Source organism: Suillus paluster (assembly GCF_016628075.1).
Source record: "Suillus paluster strain FC165 chromosome Unknown EDB91scaffold_103, whole genome shotgun sequence".
Lineage (NCBI taxonomy): Eukaryota > Fungi > Basidiomycota > Agaricomycetes > Boletales > Suillaceae > Suillus > Suillus paluster.
In genome coordinates, this window is record NW_024537663.1 from 114,015 (window position 1) to 137,712 (window position 23,698).

Here is a 23,698-nt window from a genome sequence, read left to right on the forward strand (position 1 = left end):
TAGCAATACTCTCTTTGTGAACTCTGACTTTGACAGAGGCTGTAGGCCTTTCTTGTGCTTCCACATGAATAGATGATCCTCGGGTTTAGCTGCGTTGATTTGAATGTGGTTGGCCATGGCGGTTTTGGGGTCAGTGGGGCCATCTTGGGCTGCCCAGTATGCAACCTCTCCTGCTACTTGGGATGACTTTGTGCTAGGGAGAGCGAAGCTTGTGACTGGTAGACTGTTGCGGTCAGTTGATTCAACCATCCCTGCTCTTGATATGTGCTTTTTTGAGTTGAAAGTTTTGACTGTCCTAACTGTAAACTCTCCTAGCCTCACTATACAGTAAAATGTCGTGGTCATGCAGGCAAAAACCGCTGCATCGAGAGGTTTGTTTAAGTCAAGGTGATTGCATATGTCGGTGATGAACTTGGGAGTGAAGGGTTGTCTCTTAAGGCGTTTAGTGGTTGAGGGAGCTAGGATAGTTGCTCCTCCTAGCATGGTTTTGAGCTCGTCTGGTTGTACTAACCACCCTCTGCCTGTGGAGTAAGTGCCAGGCTTTGATGCCGGCTGTGAAATTGGTAATTGCGGAGCCGGAATAAGCTCCTGCACAGCTGGATAAGAATTCGAGGAGGAGGTTGGGGCTGACAGGGCAATGCTTGTCTTCTTCTATGTGATTGAGGTCGCAGTACACGTGGAACACCAATAGACCTGCTCCGTAAGTCTCCTTTGTTGATTGGGCCCATGTGGCGCCCATTACTTCTAATATGCAGGTCTAGCTGCTCATCTGAAACCTTGTGAGAGTTGGGTGTTTCTGTTGCGGCAGCTAGCTGTCTGTTACTGCTTCCTGCGGGGATCCACAGTCTGAGACGTTCGCGTGCGAGGCAGTGTGGGCGAAGATGGGATGGGTGTGGGGTGAGGCTTGGTCTGTAGCTTTGGGGTGTGGGTGTTAGTACAGGGTGTTCGGATAAAGGTATGCTGAAATGAGTGCGTTTCCTGTAGTCATTCTGCGTCGTCTTGGAGAGCGCAGTTGATGAGTTCCTCTTCTTCTGCTTGTCGTGACTTGTTGTGTTCAGCTGCTTGTTGTCTAAGGAGGGCGCGATTGATGAGCTTAGCTGCGGGAATGGTGTATTTCCCATCGTGCAGTAGCCATAACTCGGTGGTGGAGAGTGGGAGAGTTGCATTGATGATGAATGGGCTAAGTTCAGTGGGAACATCAATGGGAGGGAGAAGAAGGTGGGCGGGTCCAAGTATGCCTCTGGACGGGTCGTCAGCTGGGTTGAATTCACTTGGAACGTAGGTTGTGACAATGTCGAGACGGTTGGGTAGATGGTGTAGGAAGTCATGGATCCTCCAAAAAACTCCGTTGACGGCCTTGTTGCGGTGTCTGTGCTTCCACCAACCTTCGATGACTCCTGTATTGTCTCCGTGGACGAGGACACTTTCGCTAACGCTTGGTAAAGCAGCAATGGCATAGATAAGTAGCTCGAAGCCAATAGCTTCGGCCCATCCAATGTCTCATTTACCATTTAGTGTCTGCCAACCCGGGATTAATCTCCACACTCTCCAGGACTTGCCAATGACAATTCCTATTCCAATGCCGGAGTTCACGTCTGAGAAGGCGAGGGGATTCTGGGGTTGGGATGTGGGATATATGCTTCACACTACTCCTCCTGATTGAAGTAGGTCAGACCACCAGTCTAAATCTTTGCTTATGGATTTTCCCGCTCTGTGTGGTAGGAAAGGTTTAGCTCCATTGGTCAAAAGCATATCTTCGAGGCTTGTGAGGTAAGCTCGTCCTCGAGGTGCTGCGGAAGATGCATGGAGAAGTTTGCTGTATAATTCTCGTATGTCTTGGAGGACGTGCAGCGTGCCTTTTCCTCCATTTGTGAATGGCTGCGAGGTACTTATCTACTTTGGCGGGACTTAAGGCCACTGTCATTAGCTGTAGATTCCATGTGAAGCCTATGTACATAGTGGATGAACCGAAAATTTGATCCTTTAGTCATTCCCATATGATGCCTAGCATGTCTGATAAGTCGTCTAAGTCTTGAAAGCAAAATGTGAATAAAGCATCGTGCGCCGATCTCGGCGAGCGTTGTGATAGGTCGATTAAAGGCTTCGAACAATCTTCGCTAGATTCTTCCATTCTTCTTTTGATGGGGCAGTGTTCTCCAAACCATAGCCTCCCTCCTGACTGTCTTAGTCCGGTCTTGGCAAATTCTTCGTTCCAGGTTGCTCTAACATTGTTGTAGCTTTCGAGGGCCACTCACCTTATCCTGAAAAATATATGGTCGTCTACCCATTTGTCGAGAGGCCCGATTCCTCGGTGATGAAATATTTCTGTGCCCACGTCTGCTAAATGTCCATAAGCTCCTGCTGACGGAGTGGCACCGAAAGCTGTGCAGGTGTCTACAAAGAACTGAGTGTCCGAAATACGAACAATGCTTGCTGGCCATTGAGATGGGTGTAGTGGGACTGTTCGATAAGCTTCCGCTATGTCACGAGTGGCTGCTTCTGACCCTGGGGGAAGAGTAGATATTAATTGGTATATTAATGAGAATTTCCCCCAAGTGGTTGGAAAATTGTTGGTGTCTATGCATGAATTTACTGAAGGATTAGGGAAAAGTGTGCTTGGGGAATGCGGGAACAAGAAGTTTTGGATGATACAGAATTTCCCTGGTTTTCCAGGTTTTGGTATGATGGACAGAGGGGAAGACTGGAAAGGTCCTATTAAGTTTTCTAGAGTGTTAGCTTTGAAGGGGCCAATGTATCTTCCTTTGTCAATCTCTTTTTGGATGATAGCACGAAACTCAGCATCGAATTCGACAATTGAGGGTCTATTAGGTGGGGTTTGTACAATGGATACAGGCGGAAAATCTATTTTGAAACCGGTACGGAGACCTTCGGGTATCTTAGAGAAACGATTAAGGAGTCCAAGATTTCTAAGTTCACGAGTCCATGCATCTACTTTATATGGTGTTAGCAGATTCTGCTTTCTGTGCTCGAGGGCATTTCTGAGCTCCATGTGACGTAGCACCACACCCGGAACAGATGTGCCGAGCGTCATGTCGAGGTACTGTGCAGCCTTCTTCGCGCTGCCAGGCAGTACAGAGTTGCTTTCCGTCTTTGGTCCACAGACCTTTGCAGATCCGCTCTGTGAAAGTCTCATGCTGCTTGTCCCACATTTGGGGAGCCGTGCACTCAATGGTTCTGTGCAGGTTGCGTCCGAGGCACACTGCACAGCAAGGTAGGGGGCCAGATGCAAGAGGAGCACGAGTGGTGCATACCTTCTTGTTGCTGCCCCCAGAATCCTCATCGAACTGCACTGCACGCTTCTGTGAGTTCTGTGCATGCTGCGTTGGTGCAGCGAGTTGAGGGCGTAACGTATTAGTGCTACTGGCAATGAATGCCACTGCCACTTGCTGTAGGAGCACGTCATGTTGGGTTGCATGGTGCGAGGGTTGACGACGAGTGTGATAGCAAGGCACATGATTGGCCATTGATGACAGGTTGCGATAACCCAGGGGGGGGGGGGGGTTCGGATTCGTGATGAATTCCGAAAGGGAGGGGGGGGTTGTTTGTTGGCGCATGATTGGCTGACAGACGAAGGTTTTCAAGGGACAGAGAAAGCATGAGGGGGGAAAGGGTGTGAGCAGGTGCGATGCACAAGGTTGTGATGAGCAAAGGGACACCTGAATATGTTTGGTTAAATACGACTGACCTGGATAGCGATTGCTGTATCCTTGTCCCGCTTCTCATTGAATAAAAACTCCCTCGCTTCGAACAACAGGTCTTGGTTGATTTTCCTCTAAACTCCAGCCTTGCATGGTACCTATTGTGAGGTGCCAACAGCGTCGTTGTTGCGACTGGTAGAGTAGCAAAGCTTTCTGTTGGAGTAGATCCAGTGAGTGGCGCCAACGATGGCCTTGAATGGTCGTCCAGAATTGAATATGCATGTTGACCCTGTCGTCGGGCCAGTCGTGCATCTTCATGAAAACAATGATGCGCGGAGCAGCTTCATTGAATTCTTCCCAGGTGAGGTGCTCGTCCTTAGTGACTGGGGGAGCTTTGGGATCTTTGACTGCCGCGGCAGGAACCCATGAGTGGATTCCATCTGCTGCTGGGAGCATAACAAGAGCATCAGGCTCTGCAACTAGGGCTGAAGCCGTAGCGTCATCGAGTCCCTTGTTGGTGAAGTAGTGTAGCTCACAGTAATCGCTGGCTTTGAGCCTTCTGATGGCATACTGGGCCGGGAGGATGGTAGGGTCGGTTGAATCTTGATGCGCTTGAGGGGCACATACTTATTCTTGTTCTTTTTCCTGTCCTCGATGTGTGCTGCTTCTTCTTCGTCTCTGAGGCCTTGTTGCCTTTGGGCGTCATCCTCTTCTGCTTGCTGACGAGCCTCTTCTAGGTGTTCCTGTCTAGCCACATATTGCAGTAATATATCTCCGTATTATACGAGTGAACGGACGTGCATAATATCCCTGTATGATACGGGCCAGTGGACCATGGGCCGAAGGTAGATATATCCTCGACTATGACGGATGGGCCGGGAGTGTTATTATTCCTGATGGAGACGGGTGGGCCCATGTAGGGAATATTTAGAGTGGATGAGTGGGCCAATGGACATGAATATTCAATAGATGGATGGGCCTGAGGTAGTTGGATATTATGTAGATGGGTTTACCAAGGTAGATGTGTATCAAATAGCCGGGTATGTCAAGGGTGCTTGTTATCACATAGACGGGTGGGCCCAGATATATATCATGTTAGACAGGTGGGCCGACGAATTAAGATTATTTTGTAGATGGGTGGGCCGACATATTGGTATTATTTTGTAGACGGGTGGGCCGAGGGAGTGGTGAAATATTTATTATATATACGGGTGGGCTGAGGGAGCGGTAAATATTTATTATATATATGGGTGGGCCGAAGGTAGTCGTATATTGCATAGATGGGTAGGCCGACGTGGGGGTATATAATATAGACGGGTGGGCCCAGGAGAATGATAATTGTAGACATGATGGAGCTCAGGTAGTTGTATATCATCCAAATCAAAGGAGGTAATAATTCAAAGTCATCTAATGATGTCGTATGGCACTGGAGATTTGCAAAGGGGTGAAGTGGAAACTCGTGTTCCAGGCCCTGTTCATCAAAGCTTTTAGATAGAAGAGGAAGGTCTTGCAGTATGGCACGGAGCCTTGCAAAGGGGTGAAGTGGAAACTCGAGTGAAGTGTACTGAGTTCCGAGACCTGGGTCTCGACAAACGAATATGTGATATCCATCACACTTCCAATCATCTGGTATTTCATTGAGCAATGGATGATAATAGATCTTTGAAAGCCAACATCATCCAAGCCTACCAAATGCCAAATGCCAAGTTCCGACTACCGAAAATCGAGTGGTGTACCTGAGATCCGAGCCCCGACTATTGAATCCCAATTATCGAGTATTGAGTCCCAACTATCGAGTCCCGAACATCGAGACTCGAAACAAAACAAAACTCAAAACTCAAAACTTGGAACTCATATATTTTTGCGAGTTTCGGGTCCCGAACATCAAGTCCCAACTATGGAGTCCCGACTATGGAGTCCCAAAACACGAGTCCTGAACATCAAGTCCCTGACCATCGAGACCCAAAACCCGAAGCCCGAGATTCGAGACTTGAGTTCCGACCATGGACTCCCGGGTATTGAAAATTGAGTGAAGTGTACCGAGATCCGATGCCCGGGTCTCGACAAACGAATATCAGATATCTAACAGACTTCCAATCATCTGGTATTTCATTGAGCAATTGATAATAGATAATAGAACTTTGAAAGCTAAGATCATCCAAGGCTCTCTTATCTGATCCTCTCTATCTCCACCCCTTTAACACCAAAGTGCGGACATCCAGGATTCAGCTTCTGATCTCACAAGATCAATTCAATCATGGATGTTTCTTCCACTTCTGATGATGAAATAACCCTCTTGCGCACTTGGGCCCTGACTGTCACTCATGTGGCATGTGAATATACCGAACAGAAATTCAATGCAGAGAAGACAGGAGGAGACCCAGTTATACCTTCTCCGAACCTAGACACTGATCTGGTGATGGCTTGTGATCAATTGGTTGATCGGCTCATAAAGGCATATAAAAATCCCAGTGAGTCTTCCTGCAGATTCGGAAAATTCAGTTTGATCAGTCAAATTGCTTCATCACAGTTCAGATGCCTGATCGATATTGCAAGATATAGCAAATTGATCTCCCCGAAGGACACAGGGCATAATGAAGAGAGAGAGGCGAGGTTGCTCAAGAGGTGTCCTCCTAGGCCATGAGGGCACAAAGTTGATCGACATACCTGCGACAATTCTTGATGCATCCAGTGCCATCATCGCATGGTACCTCCATGACGCCCTGACCGATGCCACCCAGGTGTGTTATATATATTGTTACTGGATGGATATTGAACATCAAATGGTTCCTACAGAAGGAAATTTGGGCGGCCTCGGATTTGCTCGCTCTGATACTCGAAAAAAGCGTAAAGCTCGATGGGAATTGGCGTACTAATCAAAAGTGGTTCACACCAAGGTCGCAAAATGATGTCCTAACTCCCGGATGCATTAATTTATCTCCGGCGTGGTTTCAGCAGGGGCACAAGGTAGGATCTGATGAGATGGCGATCTAGGTAGTTAAGCTCACGAATCCCCCAGAATCAGGTAGACCCGGCGGTTTCTGCATCATTGAATGGAGCATCCTTGGAGGATATCCTGAAGGCCATTGCGAGGCCAGCAGCCATTGCAACAGCGGCACTCAGGGTTATGCATCCTGAGCAGTACTGGGCAGGGTTGCGAGCCTTTGCGAGCCTCGAAGAAAAAGCATGAAGCAAGCAACTGCTGAAGATGTCAGAGACTCTCCAGTACTGGGCAACTGTGTTTAACAGCCTCTCCGTGATTTGCAATCGGGAAACCCCAAATCATCGAGACCATTCATCAATTCCCAAATGCTTCGATATTCTCACTAGCGTGGGGAATTATTCTAATGCTCGGATGAGTATGCCAAGCCTTCAGCTGGAGTTCAGGTACGATCCGGGGTGTATGATTGCTTTTTCGGGAAGGATTGTCAGACACGGGGTTCATGCAGTGGAAGTGGATTGGATTGCCTGGGCATGGTATATGAGGGATGCTGTTCATATTTATGCCGGGATTCCGTCGTGTGGATGGGCAAGGTTGGATTGGAAGAAGTAGAAAAGGTAGTTACACGTGTTAGTACCCACCTTCAAATACATGATATTAGATATCAGGCACTCCATACTTGTAATTCGGGTTTCGGGTTTCAGGTCTCGATAGTCGGGACTCGATATTGCAGGATACTTGAAAGTGTTATTGTACACATTTCACCGACTACCGAGTACCGGGTTTCGGGTTGCGGTACTCGGCCCAACCAACGAGTCCCGATGATCGAGTCCTGAATATCAAGACCCGAAGCCTGACGATCAAGTCCCAAATATCGAGACCCGAGACCTGAAGCCCAACCATCGAGTCCCAAATAACAAAACCCGAACATCGAGTCCCAAAGCCCGAATCCCGACCATTGAGTCCCGAATATCGAGACCCAAAACCCGAAGGACGACATTCGAGACTCAAAACAATGACACTCATGCATTTTAACGAGTTTCGAGTTTCGATTTTTGAGTCAAGAAAATACACATTTAATGAAATACAATTTTGGGAGTTGTCTTCTTGAATCACCGAGTACCGAGTGCCGAGTACCGCAACCCGAAACCCGGTACTCGGTGATTCAAGAAGACAACTCCCAAAATTGTATTTCATTAAGTACCGACACCCGACACCCAAGTACCAACACCCGAGATTCGGTACTCGGTACTCGGTACTTGGGTGTCGGGTGTTGGGTGTCGGTACTCAGATTTATGCGAGTTTCGAGTTTCTTGATTCGAGTTTCGAGTTCGAATCGAGTACCGACACCCGACACCCGAGTACCGATGATACACACGAATCACCGAGTACTGAGTACCGAATCTCGGGTGTCGGGTGTCGGTACTCAGGTGTCAGGTGTTGGTACTCGACTTGAAACTCGAAACTCGAACACACGAATCACTGAGTACCAAGTACCGGAGTACCAAATCTCAGGTGTCGGTACTCGGTACTTGGGTGTCGGGTGTCGGGTGTTGGGTGTTGGGTGTCCCGGTACTCGATTCGAAACTCGAAACTCGAATCAAGAAACTTGAAACTCGCATAAATCTGAGTACCGACACCCAACACCCAACACCCGAGTACCGAGTACCGAGTACCGAATCTCGGGTGTCAGTACTCGGGTGTCGGGTGTTGTGGGTGTTGGGTGTCAGTACTCGATTCGAAACTCGAAACTCGAATCAAGAAACTCAAATCTTGAAACTCAAAACTCGCATAAATCTGAGTTTCGAATCCCGAGACTCGAATCACCGAGTACCGAGTACCGAGTACCGAGTACCCGAATCTCGGGTGTCGGGTGTTGGGTGTCGGGTGTTGGTACTCGACTCGAATCTCGAAACTCGAAACCCAAAACTCGCATAAATCTGAGTACTGACACCCAACACCCGACACCCAAGTACCGAGTACCGGTCAGGACTCGATGTTCGGGACTCGATGTTTGGCACTCGATACTCAATGGTTGGGACTCCATACACGGGCATCGGGCATCGGGTTTCGGGCTTCGGGACTCGATAGTCGGGACTTGGGTTTCAAGACTCGGTAGTCGGCACTCGATACTCGATAGTGGGGACTCAAAACTCAAAACTCGTAAAAATGTTTGCGTCAAGTTTTGAGCATTGAGTATTGAGATTTGTGTCGAGTCTTGAGTCTCGAGTCTCGAATCTGAATCTTGGCCTTCGGGCTTCAGGTCTCGATATTCCAGTCTTGATATTTGGGACTCGATGTTCGGGACTCAACATTCGGGACTCAAGATATCTGGCTCTCAATACTCGACATTGGGTATGCGGGACTCGGCATATAGCAATAGGTCATATATTTGGAAGTCAGTGTTTAATTTTCAGTACTTATTACATCATGTACAGAATTTAGACTTCAACATTCTGAACTGAAGGACTAGAACTACTCTGGTCCCCTTGGCTTCAATTTGGTTAGGATGGCTGTGTACATCTGAATCTCGGCCATCTTTTCACGGATGCCATCTTGTTGATACTCAATCACTGTCAGGAGGTGTTCTCTCATCCACCTCAGTGCCTTCAGTGATGCAACCGAGCTTTCAGCCACCTGCTCGGGAACAACAAGATGTTCGTCCTCAACGCCAGACTAGAAAGGATCAGTAACCATTCAAGGAAATTCGGTAAAAGTCTTACTAGCCAATGCTGGTAGTGACAGACACAATTGGCGAATACCTGATCCCATGCCCATAATTCCTTCGGGATTGCAGTTGGTCCGGTCCACCATTGAGTTCCATAGGTTGATACAATCCGGGAGGGATCCCCCAGATCTGCAACATCATGGAACTCGCACAGGTGGGATGAAAAGATGTCGTCCGGAACCATGTTCCAGGTGAGCTCGGGAATCAACCGAAGAATATGAGTGACCGGGCTCGGAACAACCAAAATGATGTTCCTTGCAGCTGAGTACTGCAGGAGGGGAGTCACAAAAGTCTGTTGGAAATGTCAGCATTGACCACCACAGTCATCAGTCTCTTACAGCTATCTCCCATTGCAGCCCGGCTTTAAAGTGCATGATCCAAGCAGCAGAAGGCTCCTCGGTGTGGGTAGCCTCCATCTGATATTGAGAGATGGATGCTTGGATGCGAGATACAGCCATCGACATTGTAGCTGCAAGATCTGCCGGAGTGAGTGTGAGGGGTCGGAACCCATCGCTGGAATTCTGATAATCAGAAGGGGATGTAGGAGGAGTATGTGATACAGACATGGTTAATGCAGTATTATGAAGCTGGAAATGACAATCACAATGGCAGTTGGTTCGGAGGTGAAGATATGAGCCACAGGTTGATGGATAAAATTTTTCAAACTCCGACATTTTTGGATCTGGGCAAACTCCATCATCGGTCGACCCGGCCAATTCCCGGGACTAAAATGTTTGGGTCGATGTAGCTGTTTCATATCTTCGGCAAAAAAAATTCATTCATCTCGAGCCTCTATAAACCCGCTCTTCTGGTCTTGAAATGCTGCCTGGGCATCCTGTGCCAGCAATGAATACATTTGGGATTGCCTTCCCGAGTAGCATGCATGACCTGGAAGGTTTTTCACCAATGATTCGCGCATCCTGTCACCCCATTGGGTTGCTTTCCACAAGAAAAGGTTACATGTCCAATCCATCTCCAATTGGACCAACATCATTTCTTCCTTCCATCGATCCCGTAGGGCCTTTGCCCAAAGCCAATGCACTCGGTAAACTTCGGAAGGGTCCGTCAGCTGAGCACAGGATATGTCAAGCATGCCAGAACTCACATTCCTCATTCCACAAGTGATCAGGACCCTCCAGGTCGACTTCGACTGACCAGAACCAAGCGAGGGACTCGTTTCGCTGACCTCGGGCATTTGGATCGCCAATGGCAGTGCTGATTTTGAGCTGCTCCCGAAGCAGGGGTTTGTATTTCTGAAGCTGGTCTTCCCCCGGCTCAAGTTGCATCATTTGCTTCCTCATCTTCATATATATACTGGCATGGAGGGACACTGCCTGCTGCACGGACGTCACCTGGGACCAAGCTCGAGTTTTCAGGTCCGTGGGGGTATTTGGCTTGCCTAACTGTTGTTCGGAACAGAATGCACCTTTGTGCCACAAGTGAAATTCGGAGGTGTGAAGGGAGTCATCCGGCCTGCCCTTCATGAAGAGACAATCTCCAGTGGAATGAGATCCTCGTGCCCATGCAGCGTCCTGCATATCGACTCATCACTACCCGAGGTTGGATGGCAATGGGGATGACAGTGAGCTCTGTGGAGTTCGCCCATGTGTCAGATGTCTCGGTGAAGTCTGCCAAGTCATCATTGAGATCATCGAGAATGTCTACGTTCAAGTCATCAGGATCGTCAATCTGTAAAGCTATGTACCAAGGATATAATTTGTAAGTACTTTACACAGGCGAAGACATAAGTTGGAGTGGATATCAATATGTACGCATCAGATCAGTGATAGGGTGGTAAGAGGATTTACCGGTGATGTTAAGGTTGTGCTCAAGGGAGAGGTTACCTCAAAGGGCTTCGGCTTCAGCTCGTGCGCTGCGCCCCTTACCCGAGTATGTGCCCTTTAATTTCCGGGGGACAGAGGGGAAGTCCGACGGAAGTCCAGGGAGTTCCAGAGGACTTAGTGTCGGTGGAGTTCGGCAGAACTCTGGAAGGTTTTATGTGGGGACGGAGTAAAGGTACTACGGAAGTCCAGAGTAGAAACTGAACAGAGGTTAGACTACCCTAAGGTAGAGCTGGAGAAGTAGTCCTAAGGTTTAACGCCTGAGACTTGGAGGTGGACAAGAGGTGAGACTCAAGTCCGGAGATTGCAGGAATGAGCAGAACTAAGATGATATTCAAACTGAGGAGTTCCGGAGTATTACAGGGTTTATATACTGTAGTTATCATGTAAGTAAATCAGTCAGCAAAGGTAAGGGCTATGTACAAAGCATGTGGAAAGTCTATTAGTAAGTGTAACAGATCAAAGCAGTAAAGTCGGAAATGAAGTAGGAATGGACGGATCAATAAGCATAGCAGAAAGGACATAACTGGTGACCGGAGCAATAGCTAATCTAAAAGGAGTTAGGGGTGAGTGCGGAGATGAAGGCAGAGCACTGGGCGGAATAGCAGGACGGAGAACCGGACTTTAATGGAGTAGATCTGGAATTCCGGATCCAGAGGTATGGGATATGACAGTATCCCCCCCTTAGGGCCGAGCCCACAAGGCTGGGGGTCTGGATCATCGGTTAGGAGCATGAGGCATTGGAGTTTCTGCAGTGATGGTAGAAATGTGCCAGAGGTCTTTGGAGACAGAAAAAAACTGTTTTTCCCTCCTTCTACTCTCTTATACAGTTTATCATGCCCAACAAACCTGAAGGCGTCAAGAAGTCCGCCAAACAGGCCATGGAAGAAAGGCAGGTGGAAATGGCGGCGGAGTTCGCTCGCCTACAGGAGGCCGTTCATCTGGAGGAAGAGGAGGAGCGCAGACAGAGGGAGGAGAAGAAGATCAAGGTGGAGGAAAAAACGGAGAGCAGCGGCGGAACGGAAACGCGAGGAGGAGCAGAAACAGAGGGACATTGAGGAGACGCGGAGAAGGGTACTGGAGTCGGCGTCATTGGGGCGCATGGGGGTGTCGATGGTAAGTTAGATAGCTTGTTGAATGTTTGTTGGTACTTATCCAGATATCAGGTTACTAGTCAGTCCAGCAACTCCGAAGGTCCGGAGAAATCTTGCAGCTCCTGTGTGGAGCATAAGAGGGGACTGTACCTGGACTCAGGCGTCTAGGTCCAACAGGGTAAGCATGCTTTGGTTCTTTCTCCAGAGTACTCTAATAGGTGGTCTGGTAGATCCAGAATTGCGACGTGTGCCTTCAGCTGAAGGCGCAGTGCTCCAGCGGCGTTCCGCCAGTTAGTATCGACAAGGGGAAGAAGCGGGAGCGAGCGGAGGGGACCCCATCTCCCCGGGCAAAGGGGAAGAAGCGTCAGCAGAGCCTGGTGGAGATGGACGACGACGTGGAGGTGATTTCCAATCCCCAGACCGTGATCGCGGAGGAGGGCAGATGGACGGAGTACGACGACCAGGCCTGGGTGGCCACTGCCAACAACATAGTGGCGGCATTGGCACGGACCAATGGACTTCTGGAGCGGAGTATCGCTGTGGCGGAGGGGAGCAGAGCGGCCATGGATAGGTTCATGGAGGAGCAGAGGGCTTTCCAAGCCTTATTCCTGGAGGCGGCGAGGAACGGCTTTCACGTGGAGGCGGCGGAAGAACCAGAGGAAACGGAGGTGGAGGTGGAGGGTGGGAGCGGTGCTGGGGTCTCTGGCGGAGATATGGAGACTGATGACCTCTAGATAGTCCTGTACTCCTTCGTATCCGGTTGTACATATGTGCTCATTTTTTTGTAAAATGTAACTTGTTGCTGATTTTGTTCGGTAGTCGGAGGTGTTCGGAGATACGGAAGTCTGGAGGTCAGGGTATGAGGTTGATTGGTTGAGCACGGTGTGACAATATCCCCCCATTAGGACCGAACCCCTGAGGTCCTAGACAAATTCCCAGATGTTGGGGAAATGGTAGACGGATGTTGCCAGTGGAACCAAGGCATGTGGAACAAAGTCCACAGCGCGAGGTGGGGAAATTGTGCTGCGAGGCAGATGGAGACAATGAAGTTTGGACTGGAGTGGATTGCGGGGTACAGAGCGGAGTTTCCATGGTGACGGATTACTACTATAAGAGTGTAGGAAGGGCAGGGTTTTTTCTAACTTTTTTCTTCACTGAATATGTCTGCTCCCCGCGAATTTGACTTTGCCGGTATGACCACGGTGGAATTGAAGGAGTTGATAGCCGCGGTGAGGATAGTGGAGGAGAGAAAGGCCGCAGAGGCAGCAGAGCAGGCCAAGAGGGCGGAGGAGGCAAGAATTGCTGTGGCGGTGGAGAGGGCAAGGTTAGCGGAGGAAGCACGCAAGGCGGCGGAGGTGAGTTTCCTTTCTATCTGGTACTTGTGTGATACTGATGTCTATGGTAGGCGCGGAGATTGGGGGTCTCGGAGGCTGCTCCTCCAGTGGTCATGTGCCAGCAGTGTGAGGCCACCAGCCAGGCATGTACATGGGCGCTGGTGCAGGAGGCCCAGGCGAAATCCAAAGTAAGTACTTTTGTCATTTCCATTGCGCCAGTGATTGACCAGAACAGAGCAGAGGCAGGGCCAAGGCAAAGGCCTGTGACCAGTGCGCGGGCCTAAAGGCCTCTTGTAAAGTCGACGGGGATGATTCGCAACCGGCCGTACTGGCAAAGAGTCGGAAAAGGACATGGGAACGGGCAGCGGAGTCCAGTGAAAGGATGGAGGAAGATGTGGGTAGGCCTTCCCGGAGGAGGAGGGTGTATGGGGAGGAGGAGTCCATTATGGAGGTCGATGACCAGGAGTGGGTCAAGGCCGCTAACAACATGGTCCTGGTGCAGGCGGAGACGAACACGAAGCTGGGGGCCCTTGCGACAGCCATCACCCATCTCGCCGAACAGCTGGAACTACAACGGGTGGAGCAGAAGGAGGAGAGGAACGAGGTCCGAGCGGAAATCCGGGAGATCCTCCGCGTGACCAGAATCGCACTGGAGAGGGGCTTTTTGGGTCGGGGAAAGAAACGGGAGGTTCTTGGGAAAAGGGGAGAGATTGGGACGGGAGCGGTGGAGGTGACCGAGCTTACTACCAGCTCTTCTGGCAGTGATGCAGAGAAGCCGGATGAAGAATCGGAGAGTGAAGCAGAGAAGGGGCTGGATGGAGAAGAGACAGGGGCTCAGCTGGAGCCGGGAACAGAGCCGGAGGAAGAGGTGGAGATGGAGGCCTAAGTGTAGCTAATTCCCGTTCTCCTATCCAGACCTTTATGTACATAGTTGTATACACGTTGAAATAGGCTGTTTCACTTGCTTTTGAAATCGAGTTTTCAGAGGTACCGGTGGAGAAATGAATGGAAGTCTGGTTCTGCCGGTGAACGCAAGGTTCGGAACTCCATTCCAGAGTCCTTGGTAGGACGGAGTAACTGGTATCGGAGGGTGGAGTTTCAGTATGACAGACAAGCAGAGTGGAGGTAGGAGGAAGTGGGCGATAGAATTTGGGCAGAGCGGATATCAGTGATGTCGGATTTGTATGGAGAGCAAGGACAGATGGGGAAAAGAGGAGAGGTCATGTGATCCTACCAGTGGCTTTGAAACCAACCAAATGAACTTTTTTCAGCAAATTGCGACTTCATCTTCTTTTAATGACACTCTCAGAAGATCTAGTTGACACTGGACTTGGCATGGTCCTTGGTGTTGCTGCCTTTGTAGTTCTTTAAGCACCATTAGAATACCTCCAACTGGTTTTCCTGGAGTGGGTTACTCCTGGAAGCGGTGAAGGTGACATTGAGATGTTGAACATGGGGAGGGCAGGGTCCCAGGATGAGTCTGGTACATTCTTTTCACTCAGTCCATGGTCCACTTTTTTGATGTTCTGTTCAAGGAGTGTAGACGATTACAGACATCCCATGAAGTCGTGGTGTCCATACAGGGGACGTTCAATGTCCAATAATACAGCTGTTCCATAGGAGGTGTTCCAACCCTGTCCATAGTAACAGAGGACGATCCAGGAGTATATGGAGAAGCAAGATGGAGTTCCCTCCTGATGGAAGACTTTCCAGGAGGCGGCGGAGCAGAGGAGGAATAGGAGCGGAGGAGGCGAAGCGGGGCGGAAATCAGAGGAGGAGTAATCGGAGTGGAGGAGTATAGGTATATAGATGAAGTGGGGTAACTTGACTTGGGAGTTGGAAGAGGATGGGTGATAAACCAGTGCACATATATGAGAGGCTTGCTCATGTACATGGACTAGTTTATCTAGTGTGAATCCAGGACATAAACCGGTGGAGGAGGACATGGCTAGTCCAGGAGACAGGGGTTCCGCAGTGAAGCAGGACTTTCGGACAGTCGGAGGTCAATGGCATTTCCAGTGGTAAAACCCGGAAAAAGGTGTCTGCTCTATACCCTATCAATCAACGGATCGTGGCAGGAGAGCAGGTGGTATTCCTGAGTGGTACTAGGAGAATCCAAAGGGAATTGAATGTCAAGACATTCCGGAGGTGACTTGCCAGTATGAAGCAGCGGAGAAATCAGATATAATAGGAACCCAGAGATAATTATGTAGTGTTCTGGAGTAGGATAGTTATGATCAGGAAATCAGGCCAGAAGGATTGGACATAGGAATACGGAGTTTTATTGGAATGGAAATTTTGTAAGGATGAAGGATCCTAAACAATAATGGAAGGGTCGGAGGAAAAATCGTAGTTTATGAGGGACAGGAGTTTAAACCTGATGGAGAAGTAATTCTCAGACATTAGTATACTTGGTAAGGTGTGAGTTCGAATATACTGTTAAGGTCGTGCTCAAGGGAGAGGTTACTCAAAGGGCTTCGGCTTCAGCTCATGCACTGCACCCCTTACCTGAGTACATGCCCTTTAATTTCCGGGGGACAGAGGGGAAGTCTGACGGAAGTCCGGGGAGTTCTGGAGGACTTAGTGTTGGTGGAATTCGGCAGAACTCTGGAAGGTTTTATGCAGGGACGGAGTAAGGCTACTATGGAAGTCCAGAGTAGAAACTGAACAGAGGTTAGACTACCCTAAGGTAGAGCCGGAGAATTAGTCCTAAGGTTTAACCCCTAAGACTTGGAGGTGGACAAGAGGTGAGACTCAAGTCTGGAGATTGCAGGAATGAGCAGAACTAAGATGATATTTGAACTGAGGAGTTCCAGAGTATTACAGGGGTTTATATACTGTAGGTAACATGTAAGTAAATCAGTCAGCAAAGGTAAGGGCTATGTACAAAGCATGTGGAAAGTCTATTAGTAAGTGTAACAGATCAAAGCAGTAAAGTTGGAAATGAAGTAGGAATGGACAGATCAATAAGCATAGCGGAAAGGACATAACCGGTGACTGGAGCAATAGCTAATCTAAAAGGAGTTAGGGGTGAGTGCAGAGATGAAGGCGGAGCGCTGGGCGGAATAGCAGGATGGAGAACCAGACTTTAATGGAGTAGATCCGGAATTCTGGATCCGGAGGTATGGGATATGACAGGTGATCCGGAAGTAAGGGTCTATGTACCGAAGGCACACCTTTCAGTCTTATGGTACTGCATAACCTGTTGATAGGACATGTACATTGACCTGCAAAACCAGGTGTACAGGACACCGGCCGGCCAATGCACTGCCTGTATAGGCCGGCCATGCAGAACCTGTGCAGGCTGGTGTCCTATATACAGAATGATATCTCTGCACTGCCTGTATAGGCCGGTCATGCAGAACCCTTGCAGGCCAGTGTCCTACATACAGAATGATATCTCTGCAGTATCTGTGTAGGCTGGTGATGCAGACCCTTGCAGGCCGATGCCTCAGCCAGATCATGATATCTCTGCAGTATCTGTGTAGGCTGGTGATGCAGACCCTTGCAGGCCGATGCCTCAGCCAGATCATGATATCTCTGCAGTATCTGTGTAGGCCAGTGATGCAGACCCTTGCAGGCCGATGCCTCATCCAAATCATAATATCTCTACACTCCCTGTATATGCTGGTGATGCAGAACCCTTACAGGCCAATGCTCCATATAGAAAATATATCTTTTGCTGATGATGTAGGACCCCTGCAGGTTCATGCCTCATATAGAGAATGATATTTCTATGCTACTTATATAGGTCAAACCAGAATATTGAAGTAGATCTGGCCAACCTGCACCCTCAATATTTATGCAGGCTGTCCTAAATGCTCTAATATCAAATGAGATTCCATACAGGAGTAGGTCTAGCCAACCTCACTCATGTAATAAAACATATATCTCATATGGGATAATATAAATGGTGACTGAACAAAAAACAAAAATACAGTCTACTTACACTCCTTATCTCGTATGGGATAGTATAAATGGTGACTAAAATAAGTAGCATAGAAATATCATTTTCTATATGAGGCATGAACCTGCAGGGGTCCTACATCTATCCCATGAGATATATCTTTTGTTACATGAGTGAGGTTGGCTAGACCTACTCCTGTATGGAATCTCATTTGATATTAGAGCATTTAGGACAGCCTGCATAAATATTGAGGTCTACCTACACTCCTTATCTCATATGGGATAATATAAATGGTGACTGAATAAAAAATAAAAATACAGTCTACATATACTCCTTACAGGTGACTAGGGAAGCTGGCTTAATGAGCCAATATGTTATTGATAGGCCAGCCGCCCATGGCCTACATACTGCACAGACTGGCTGGCCCAATGGGCCAATATGTTATTGATAGGCCGGCCGCCCATGCCTCACATACTGCACAGACTGACTGGCCCAATGGGCCAATATGTTATTGATAGGCCGGCCGCCCATGCTTCACATACTGCATGGACTGACTGGCCCAATGGGCCAATATTTTATCAGTAGCCCGGCCGGCCATGTCCTACATACTGCATAAACTGGGTGGCCCAAAGGCCCAAAAAGTGTTCAGTGGGGCGGCCGCCCCTGTTCTACATCCCGTATAGGGCAGCTGGCCCACTAGGCCAATATAATACCAGTAGGTCGGCCGGCCATGGCCTACATGCTGCACAGACTGGCTGGCCAATAGTCCAATAAGGTATCAGTGGGTCGGTCATTCCATCTATGCATCCTGCTAAAGTATTGTCAGTGCTAACATCAATGTTACTCAAAAAGACATGAAAATTCAAGTGTATCTGACAACAAACTGCAAGAAGGGGATTCTAAGGTATTGTGCTAATGATGATGTCTCAGTTCTTAAACTTCTTTGAAGCTGCTCTGTCTCTGGTAGAGCAACGAGGAGGATCAGGAGGAGCAGATGTCTTCACCTTTTTCATGACTGAATCATCCACATCTGTTGCTGGGCATTTACCCTTCCCTTTTCCTCCAGTGTTAGTACTGCTTGCCTTCTTTGATGTGGCAGCCCTCTGATCAGTCATCTGAGATGCCTCAGCAACCCTCTTCTCCTCAGCCACCCTCTTTTCCTCAGCCACCTTTGCCTGCTCTGCCTCCCTCCTCTCTTTCACCTGCCTTTTGTTCTCCAGATGCCTTATGTGAACTTCTTCCCCCACTGTCATCTGCTTCTCATTACCATCTGGCAGCATTGTGTCCACCTTCACCTGGATTCTGATAATGGCCTCTTCAACCTTGTCCCCCACCTCGAAGCCAAGGATGGAGTCGCCCAAATATTGAGGCACATCATCTCCAGCCTCATCTGCTTCATACTCCTGAGCGCGGCAACACTCACGAATGAGGAGTCCAAGGCCCAGGACAACAATCATACCCAAACCACGAGATTTGATGACATAGTTGCCTAGTTCCTCCAAAGCGACAGAGGAAGCCTGAATATCACCGTGCATATTTTGAGGTAGATATGCCTCAGACCACATCCAAGATGCCCAGACAGGCAGATGTTGCTTCCTAGCCTTGCCCTTAGGATCAGGAGTTTGCTTTCAAAAAATAGTCAATTTTAATGCTGTTATCACAAATGTAGTGAATTATACATACTGTCTTGGAGAGTTTTTGAACTGTGGCCAACAGACGAGAATATGTTGGGAGGGTAGAGAGGGATTGAAGATAACCGACTGTGTCACCACCCATATGGAATTTCGGGCAGGAATCGGAAAGAGATGGGGTGTGGCTTTCCAAGTCATCCTCTTCGTCAGAAGAACCATTGGCTTGGGGGGCCTTCTTCAGTACCTCGTCCTCATCTGATGATACTTCGACATATTTTGGGTTCTTCCTTGATTTTTTACTTACATCCCCCTTCTTAGCCAGTGAATCATAGAAGTCGCCTTCCTTATACCCAACGAACCGGACAATTGGTTCATTATGGTTAGCACGATATTTCCAAAGTGAAAAAATCATACTGATGGCTTCCTTCTGCAGGTGAGAAGGATCCTTGATGACGACATTTCGAGGAATACAGTCCATGTCAAGGTAATGGTCTGGATCTTGGGTAATATGACCCCAGGGGACTGCAGCCCTAGGGTTGTTTGAGATGACCACTGTTGAATGTAAGCGGTCAGAAAAATACAGTACTTCGAAAATAGAAATGAATCACCATAAGCCTTTTGAAATACCTTTCATACGACCTTCTGCTGGTTCTTGAGCATGAGAGATTCAAAGCCTGTCGGTAGGCAAGGATAGCCCTCATCGTCTACCTCCACTGTTAAATCGGGCAACTTCTCATCTTCCTTGTCAGATTGGTCCTCAGCGTCTAAGCCTGTTGCTAGATCATTAGCAATTAAATAAATTACTGTATCCAAGACTTACTATACTCGGCTTCATTCAGCCAGTCAGCAAGTCGGTCTTGGGACTCTCCAGCCCATTTCTTGTTGTCTTTGGTAGCCAGAGTAAAAGTTTTCTTCGCCTTCCTGGGACAGGATTCCCAACTAAACCAATAGATTGTCAATGGTAATGTCAATGGGAAAAAAATAACACTGACATGGTTGTTCCAGGCATTTTCCCCTCCCCTCAATCATGAGCTACGAGCATCACAACATGTAAACCCATGGTTCTTCCTGCCATCTTTATGAAGTCCTCCATGATTTTCTTCTGGTGTCGGCTGCGGTATCTGTAGATACACATGAGTTTTTCCTAAATATAGCAATGTAGTGTTAAAAAAATACCTGTCCTTGGCGTCAGAAAGAGCACCTTCCTGGTTCCACTTTTCTGCCACAAGTCTGAGCTCCTCATGTACATCTGGTGACAGGGCATTGTACCAGGACCGGACCAGCTTTGTCCTTGTCCCCATGGACCTTAGGTCAGAGGTGTCACGGTGCTTCTTGTCATACTCCCCAATTTCTTCTTTGAACAACTTCTGTGCGACATCAAAAGGAGAGAATTCGGTCTTGAATGCTGCAGCATCCAGAGGCTTGTCATCCTGACAGCCTTTGACCATATCTACAGTGATGATGCCTGCACCAGATGTGAGTTTATGAGCTCCCTCGATGATTTTTTGCTCAAGATCGCGGTCCTCGTCATCCTCCAGAAAACGCAAGTAATATGTACGGATAGCCTATAAAATTAGATTAATATAGACAAAGAGACTGGAAGCTCACCTTCTGAATGTTATTGCCTGGAAGCATAGTCGAAGCATCCTTGGCCTGGTCACTTTCAAGTATGGCATCTTTGATGCTTTTGAGGATTTTTGCCCTCTCAGCAGGGTTTCCTTTAGCTGAAACATAGGAAATCTTGTGCTCATCCAAAACAGCCTTGAATACATGTGTCCAGTCAGCCATTGTATGCAAAAATCTTGAGAATGGAGGCCGGTATAAGTTTGCAGAATGTGTAACCAGTACCAACTCACTTGACAACAGATCAACAAACCATGTCACATGATCAAAACATGGTCACATGCTCATCAGGTGACTATCTTGAGGTCACATGATTCAAATAACCAGCACAAAATCACCTAAGTATAAATCTGACCGACTCACAAATTCAATGACATTAGCTTATATACCAAATCTCAAGATTCAGACACCAAACAAATGATTACTCAAACTCAGAACAATGATAACATGAAGCAAAGTACAAAGTAAGACAGATATTCAAGAAAAATATGTAAATCAAGCCAACTGTGTCTCCAATGGAATATCCAACCAAGTACTACCATTCTTCCTACCAGAATAAAGTACTGTGGACCCTGGTGGCTGAGAGAATGTATGGCTTACATTGCAAGAGTCATTTTTGCACTCAAAAATATAAGCCTTGTCCTTGCTGCCTTTGACATAGGCGGACCTCCAAGAATTAGCCCAACCACACCCACTGCATTGGATAGGCAGGCGGTGGCCCCAAGGATGGAACTCCACATTAGCCCATGCAAACCTAGAGCAAGTGAGGGCGCCCTCCTTGACAGGTGTCAGCAGATAAATGTCAGAGTGGCGACCAAGGTCACAGGCTTGTGCAAGCATATCCTTGAATGCTAAACAAAGTGGGCAACGTCCAATGAGAACCCTCTCTGTGAACGCAATGAGCAAGTGCGAGGTGAAAGAGGGCTGAAACCGAGGAGCATTGAATGTGATGGTACCAGGTTAATTTGTGTCTGTAGGAACATTAGATGATGTCAAATAAACTGGAAAAAAAAAACTCACCGGACAACAGCCTCTTGCAAGCCATGGAATGAGTCCAAGTTGGTGACAAGGTGGCCACAACAGAACATCCAGAGGTAGGATTCCTGGGCGGCATCAATGAGAGTTTGCCAGGGTTGGAGAATTATTTCCAAGAACTGTAAAAAGGGTCACTTATTGGCGCACTATGAAAGAAAAAAAAAAACTCACATCATTGACCGGAGTGCTGATATAGCCCTCTGAGGCATCATCCTCATACCCAGTAAAAGGGTCTCCAAAATCCTCATCAGTGTGAGTAGAGACGCCAATCACAACACGCTCCCAGACAAAGGACTTCTTCAAACCTTTCATTATCTTCTGGATGTTGCTGTGGTAGGCAGGAAGCTTGGCATCAGTGCCAATGTCATAGTAGACGTTGAGATACTGGATGCGGTCGCCAGTATAGTAGGGCTTGAGGAAGGAATGAGCAAACTCCATAGGGCTACCAGCCACTGTGAAGTCGACGAGGATGAGGTGAATGAAAATGACTGTGGCTGCTGAAATTTCGGCTCGCTCAGACACCTCAAGCGCGCCATTGATGGGTAAGAACCTGTCCAAGACTGGAAGGTGGTTGGTGTTATAGAAACCCTGTTATCAATGAGGGGTGAACAAAAAAATAAAATAAAATCAAAAAACTCACAAAGTAGGCGCCGCCTTGTTCCATCTTGATGTGGCAACAAATGCACTGGAAAGAGATGTTGTCCTGCAGGACTGTGGTCTCTAAGTCAGGCGGCAGCTGCAGGCGGAGCCTGCACACAACTCTGGGACACAGAGCGCACATGAAGAGAGTATTCTCTTCATAGCGCCCTGCACCATCCCTGCAGACTATGCAATACTAAAAGGAAGAAAGATAAAGCACATTAGTAACTAGATTAGTGAGAAAATGGACGCACCTCATTGTGAACACTTGTATTTGCCAAGTCCCCACCTCCCATAGGCAAGGTGGCCTTGGCAGCGGTCAAAGCCTTCAGAAGAGAGAAAGATAAAGTGAATCAGCAAATACAAGACAGAAAAAGTAAGACGCACCTTATAATGAGCATCTCTCTTCTCAATGTCCCCACCTCCCACAGGCTTGACCTTGGAGGCGGTCAAGCCTTCCTTCTCCGGCTATCCACTCCAGAAGTCCGGGTGCTTGAGATGTTGAGGAGGACACGTGGGGCTGAGCCGCCAGTGGATTTCTTGGCGGTGTTCTTGGTGCGGACCATAGTGGGTGACAAGAGCTGGTATTGTAGTTAGTATTAGCATAGAAATAGAATAAAGAAAACTCACATGACTTAAGAGACGCGTCAACACAAGAGACGCGTGGACACAAGAGACGCGTGGAACAAAAGAGACACGTGGACAAAAGAGACGCGTCAGCAAAAGAGACGCGTTGAGAAAAGAGATGCGTTGAGAAAACAAACGCGTCAGCAAAAGAGACACGTGGACAAAAACAAACAAAAGACACTCACATGATCAAAGAGACGCATTGACAAGAGAGAGAAGAGACTTAGACAAAAGAAACAAGTCGAAAAAACCAACCAAACATGCACGTGACTTCCCACCGGCAAAGTCCGACAACCAGTAGAATTGAGTGCGGGAACATTTGGTACAAACAACAACAAATCAACAAACAATACTTCAACCATCAACCTTGTTCCCACGGTTCGTCTGCTCAACTTCAACCATGTTTCCACTTCATCCCATAACCCATATATATTACACTATTACACCTTTCTTCCTTATCTTTTGTACCTGTCCTTTGGCCACTTGCAGACTGCAGCTGCAAGTGTTCAAAGGCAGTGTTACATTGACTTTTTACCGCTCTCAGTAAGTAATGTTAAGTCATATGATTTGTAGTACTGACTTGGTTTTATTTTATTTTGACAGCTGGCACACTATCAAGCTTTTGATAGCGCACCTTAA

The 23,698-nt window shown here is 48.0% G+C and overlaps 8 protein-coding genes across 8 annotated transcripts; 3 read left to right on the forward strand and 5 right to left on the reverse strand.

The window, feature by feature from the left end:
* Positions 1-3,740: 3,740 nt before the first annotated feature.
* On the reverse strand, positions 3,741-4,575 carry EDB91DRAFT_1086727 (uncharacterized protein; the record flags this gene model as incomplete). The annotated part of the gene is made up of 3 exons (XM_041316097.1): positions 3,741-4,169; positions 4,196-4,406; positions 4,457-4,575. The coding sequence occupies 3 exons, from the start codon at positions 4,573-4,575 to the stop codon at positions 3,741-3,743; spliced, it is 759 nt and encodes a 252-aa protein (XP_041171447.1).
* Positions 4,576-6,253: 1,678 nt separating this feature from the next.
* Positions 6,254-6,849, forward strand: EDB91DRAFT_1086728 (uncharacterized protein; the record flags this gene model as incomplete). Its single annotated transcript, XM_041316098.1, has 3 exons — positions 6,254-6,400; positions 6,456-6,626; positions 6,679-6,849. The coding sequence occupies 3 exons, from the start codon at positions 6,254-6,256 to the stop codon at positions 6,847-6,849; spliced, it is 489 nt and encodes a 162-aa protein (XP_041171448.1).
* Positions 6,850-9,075: 2,226 nt separating this feature from the next.
* EDB91DRAFT_1254268 (uncharacterized protein) lies at positions 9,076-9,894 on the reverse strand (the record flags this gene model as incomplete). The annotated part of the gene is made up of 3 exons (XM_041323786.1): positions 9,076-9,276; positions 9,324-9,620; positions 9,667-9,894. 3 exons carry the CDS (start codon positions 9,892-9,894, stop codon positions 9,076-9,078), a joined length of 726 nt encoding a protein of 241 aa, XP_041171449.1.
* Positions 9,895-10,103: 209 nt separating this feature from the next.
* Positions 10,104-10,614, reverse strand: EDB91DRAFT_1061530 (uncharacterized protein; the record flags this gene model as incomplete). Its single annotated transcript, XM_041314453.1, has 2 exons — positions 10,104-10,378; positions 10,434-10,614. The coding sequence occupies 2 exons, from the start codon at positions 10,612-10,614 to the stop codon at positions 10,104-10,106; spliced, it is 456 nt and encodes a 151-aa protein (XP_041171450.1).
* A 1,391-nt stretch (positions 10,615-12,005) lies between these two features.
* Positions 12,006-12,997, forward strand: EDB91DRAFT_1086731 (uncharacterized protein; the record flags this gene model as incomplete). Its single annotated transcript, XM_041316099.1, has 4 exons — positions 12,006-12,158; positions 12,243-12,285; positions 12,329-12,441; positions 12,494-12,997. The coding sequence occupies 4 exons, from the start codon at positions 12,006-12,008 to the stop codon at positions 12,995-12,997; spliced, it is 813 nt and encodes a 270-aa protein (XP_041171451.1).
* Positions 12,998-13,423: 426 nt separating this feature from the next.
* On the forward strand, positions 13,424-14,483 carry EDB91DRAFT_1086732 (uncharacterized protein; the record flags this gene model as incomplete). Its single annotated transcript, XM_041316100.1, has 3 exons — positions 13,424-13,618; positions 13,669-13,785; positions 13,833-14,483. The coding sequence occupies 3 exons, from the start codon at positions 13,424-13,426 to the stop codon at positions 14,481-14,483; spliced, it is 963 nt and encodes a 320-aa protein (XP_041171452.1).
* Positions 14,484-18,430: 3,947 nt separating this feature from the next.
* On the reverse strand, positions 18,431-20,923 carry EDB91DRAFT_1254273 (uncharacterized protein; the record flags this gene model as incomplete). The annotated part of the gene is made up of 9 exons (XM_041323787.1): positions 18,431-19,129; positions 19,188-19,559; positions 19,607-19,687; positions 19,772-19,905; positions 19,956-20,074; positions 20,128-20,150; positions 20,181-20,256; positions 20,312-20,700; positions 20,744-20,923. The coding sequence occupies 9 exons, from the start codon at positions 20,921-20,923 to the stop codon at positions 18,431-18,433; spliced, it is 2,073 nt and encodes a 690-aa protein (XP_041171453.1).
* Positions 20,924-21,740: 817 nt separating this feature from the next.
* EDB91DRAFT_1086734 (uncharacterized protein) lies at positions 21,741-22,998 on the reverse strand (the record flags this gene model as incomplete). Its single annotated transcript, XM_041316101.1, is given in 8 exon segments — positions 21,741-21,759; positions 21,779-21,912; positions 21,965-22,381; positions 22,434-22,542; positions 22,573-22,628; positions 22,687-22,758; positions 22,820-22,900; positions 22,945-22,998. The coding sequence occupies 8 exon segments, from the start codon at positions 22,996-22,998 to the stop codon at positions 21,741-21,743; spliced, it is 942 nt and encodes a 313-aa protein (XP_041171454.1).
* Positions 22,999-23,698: the final 700 nt, after the last annotated feature.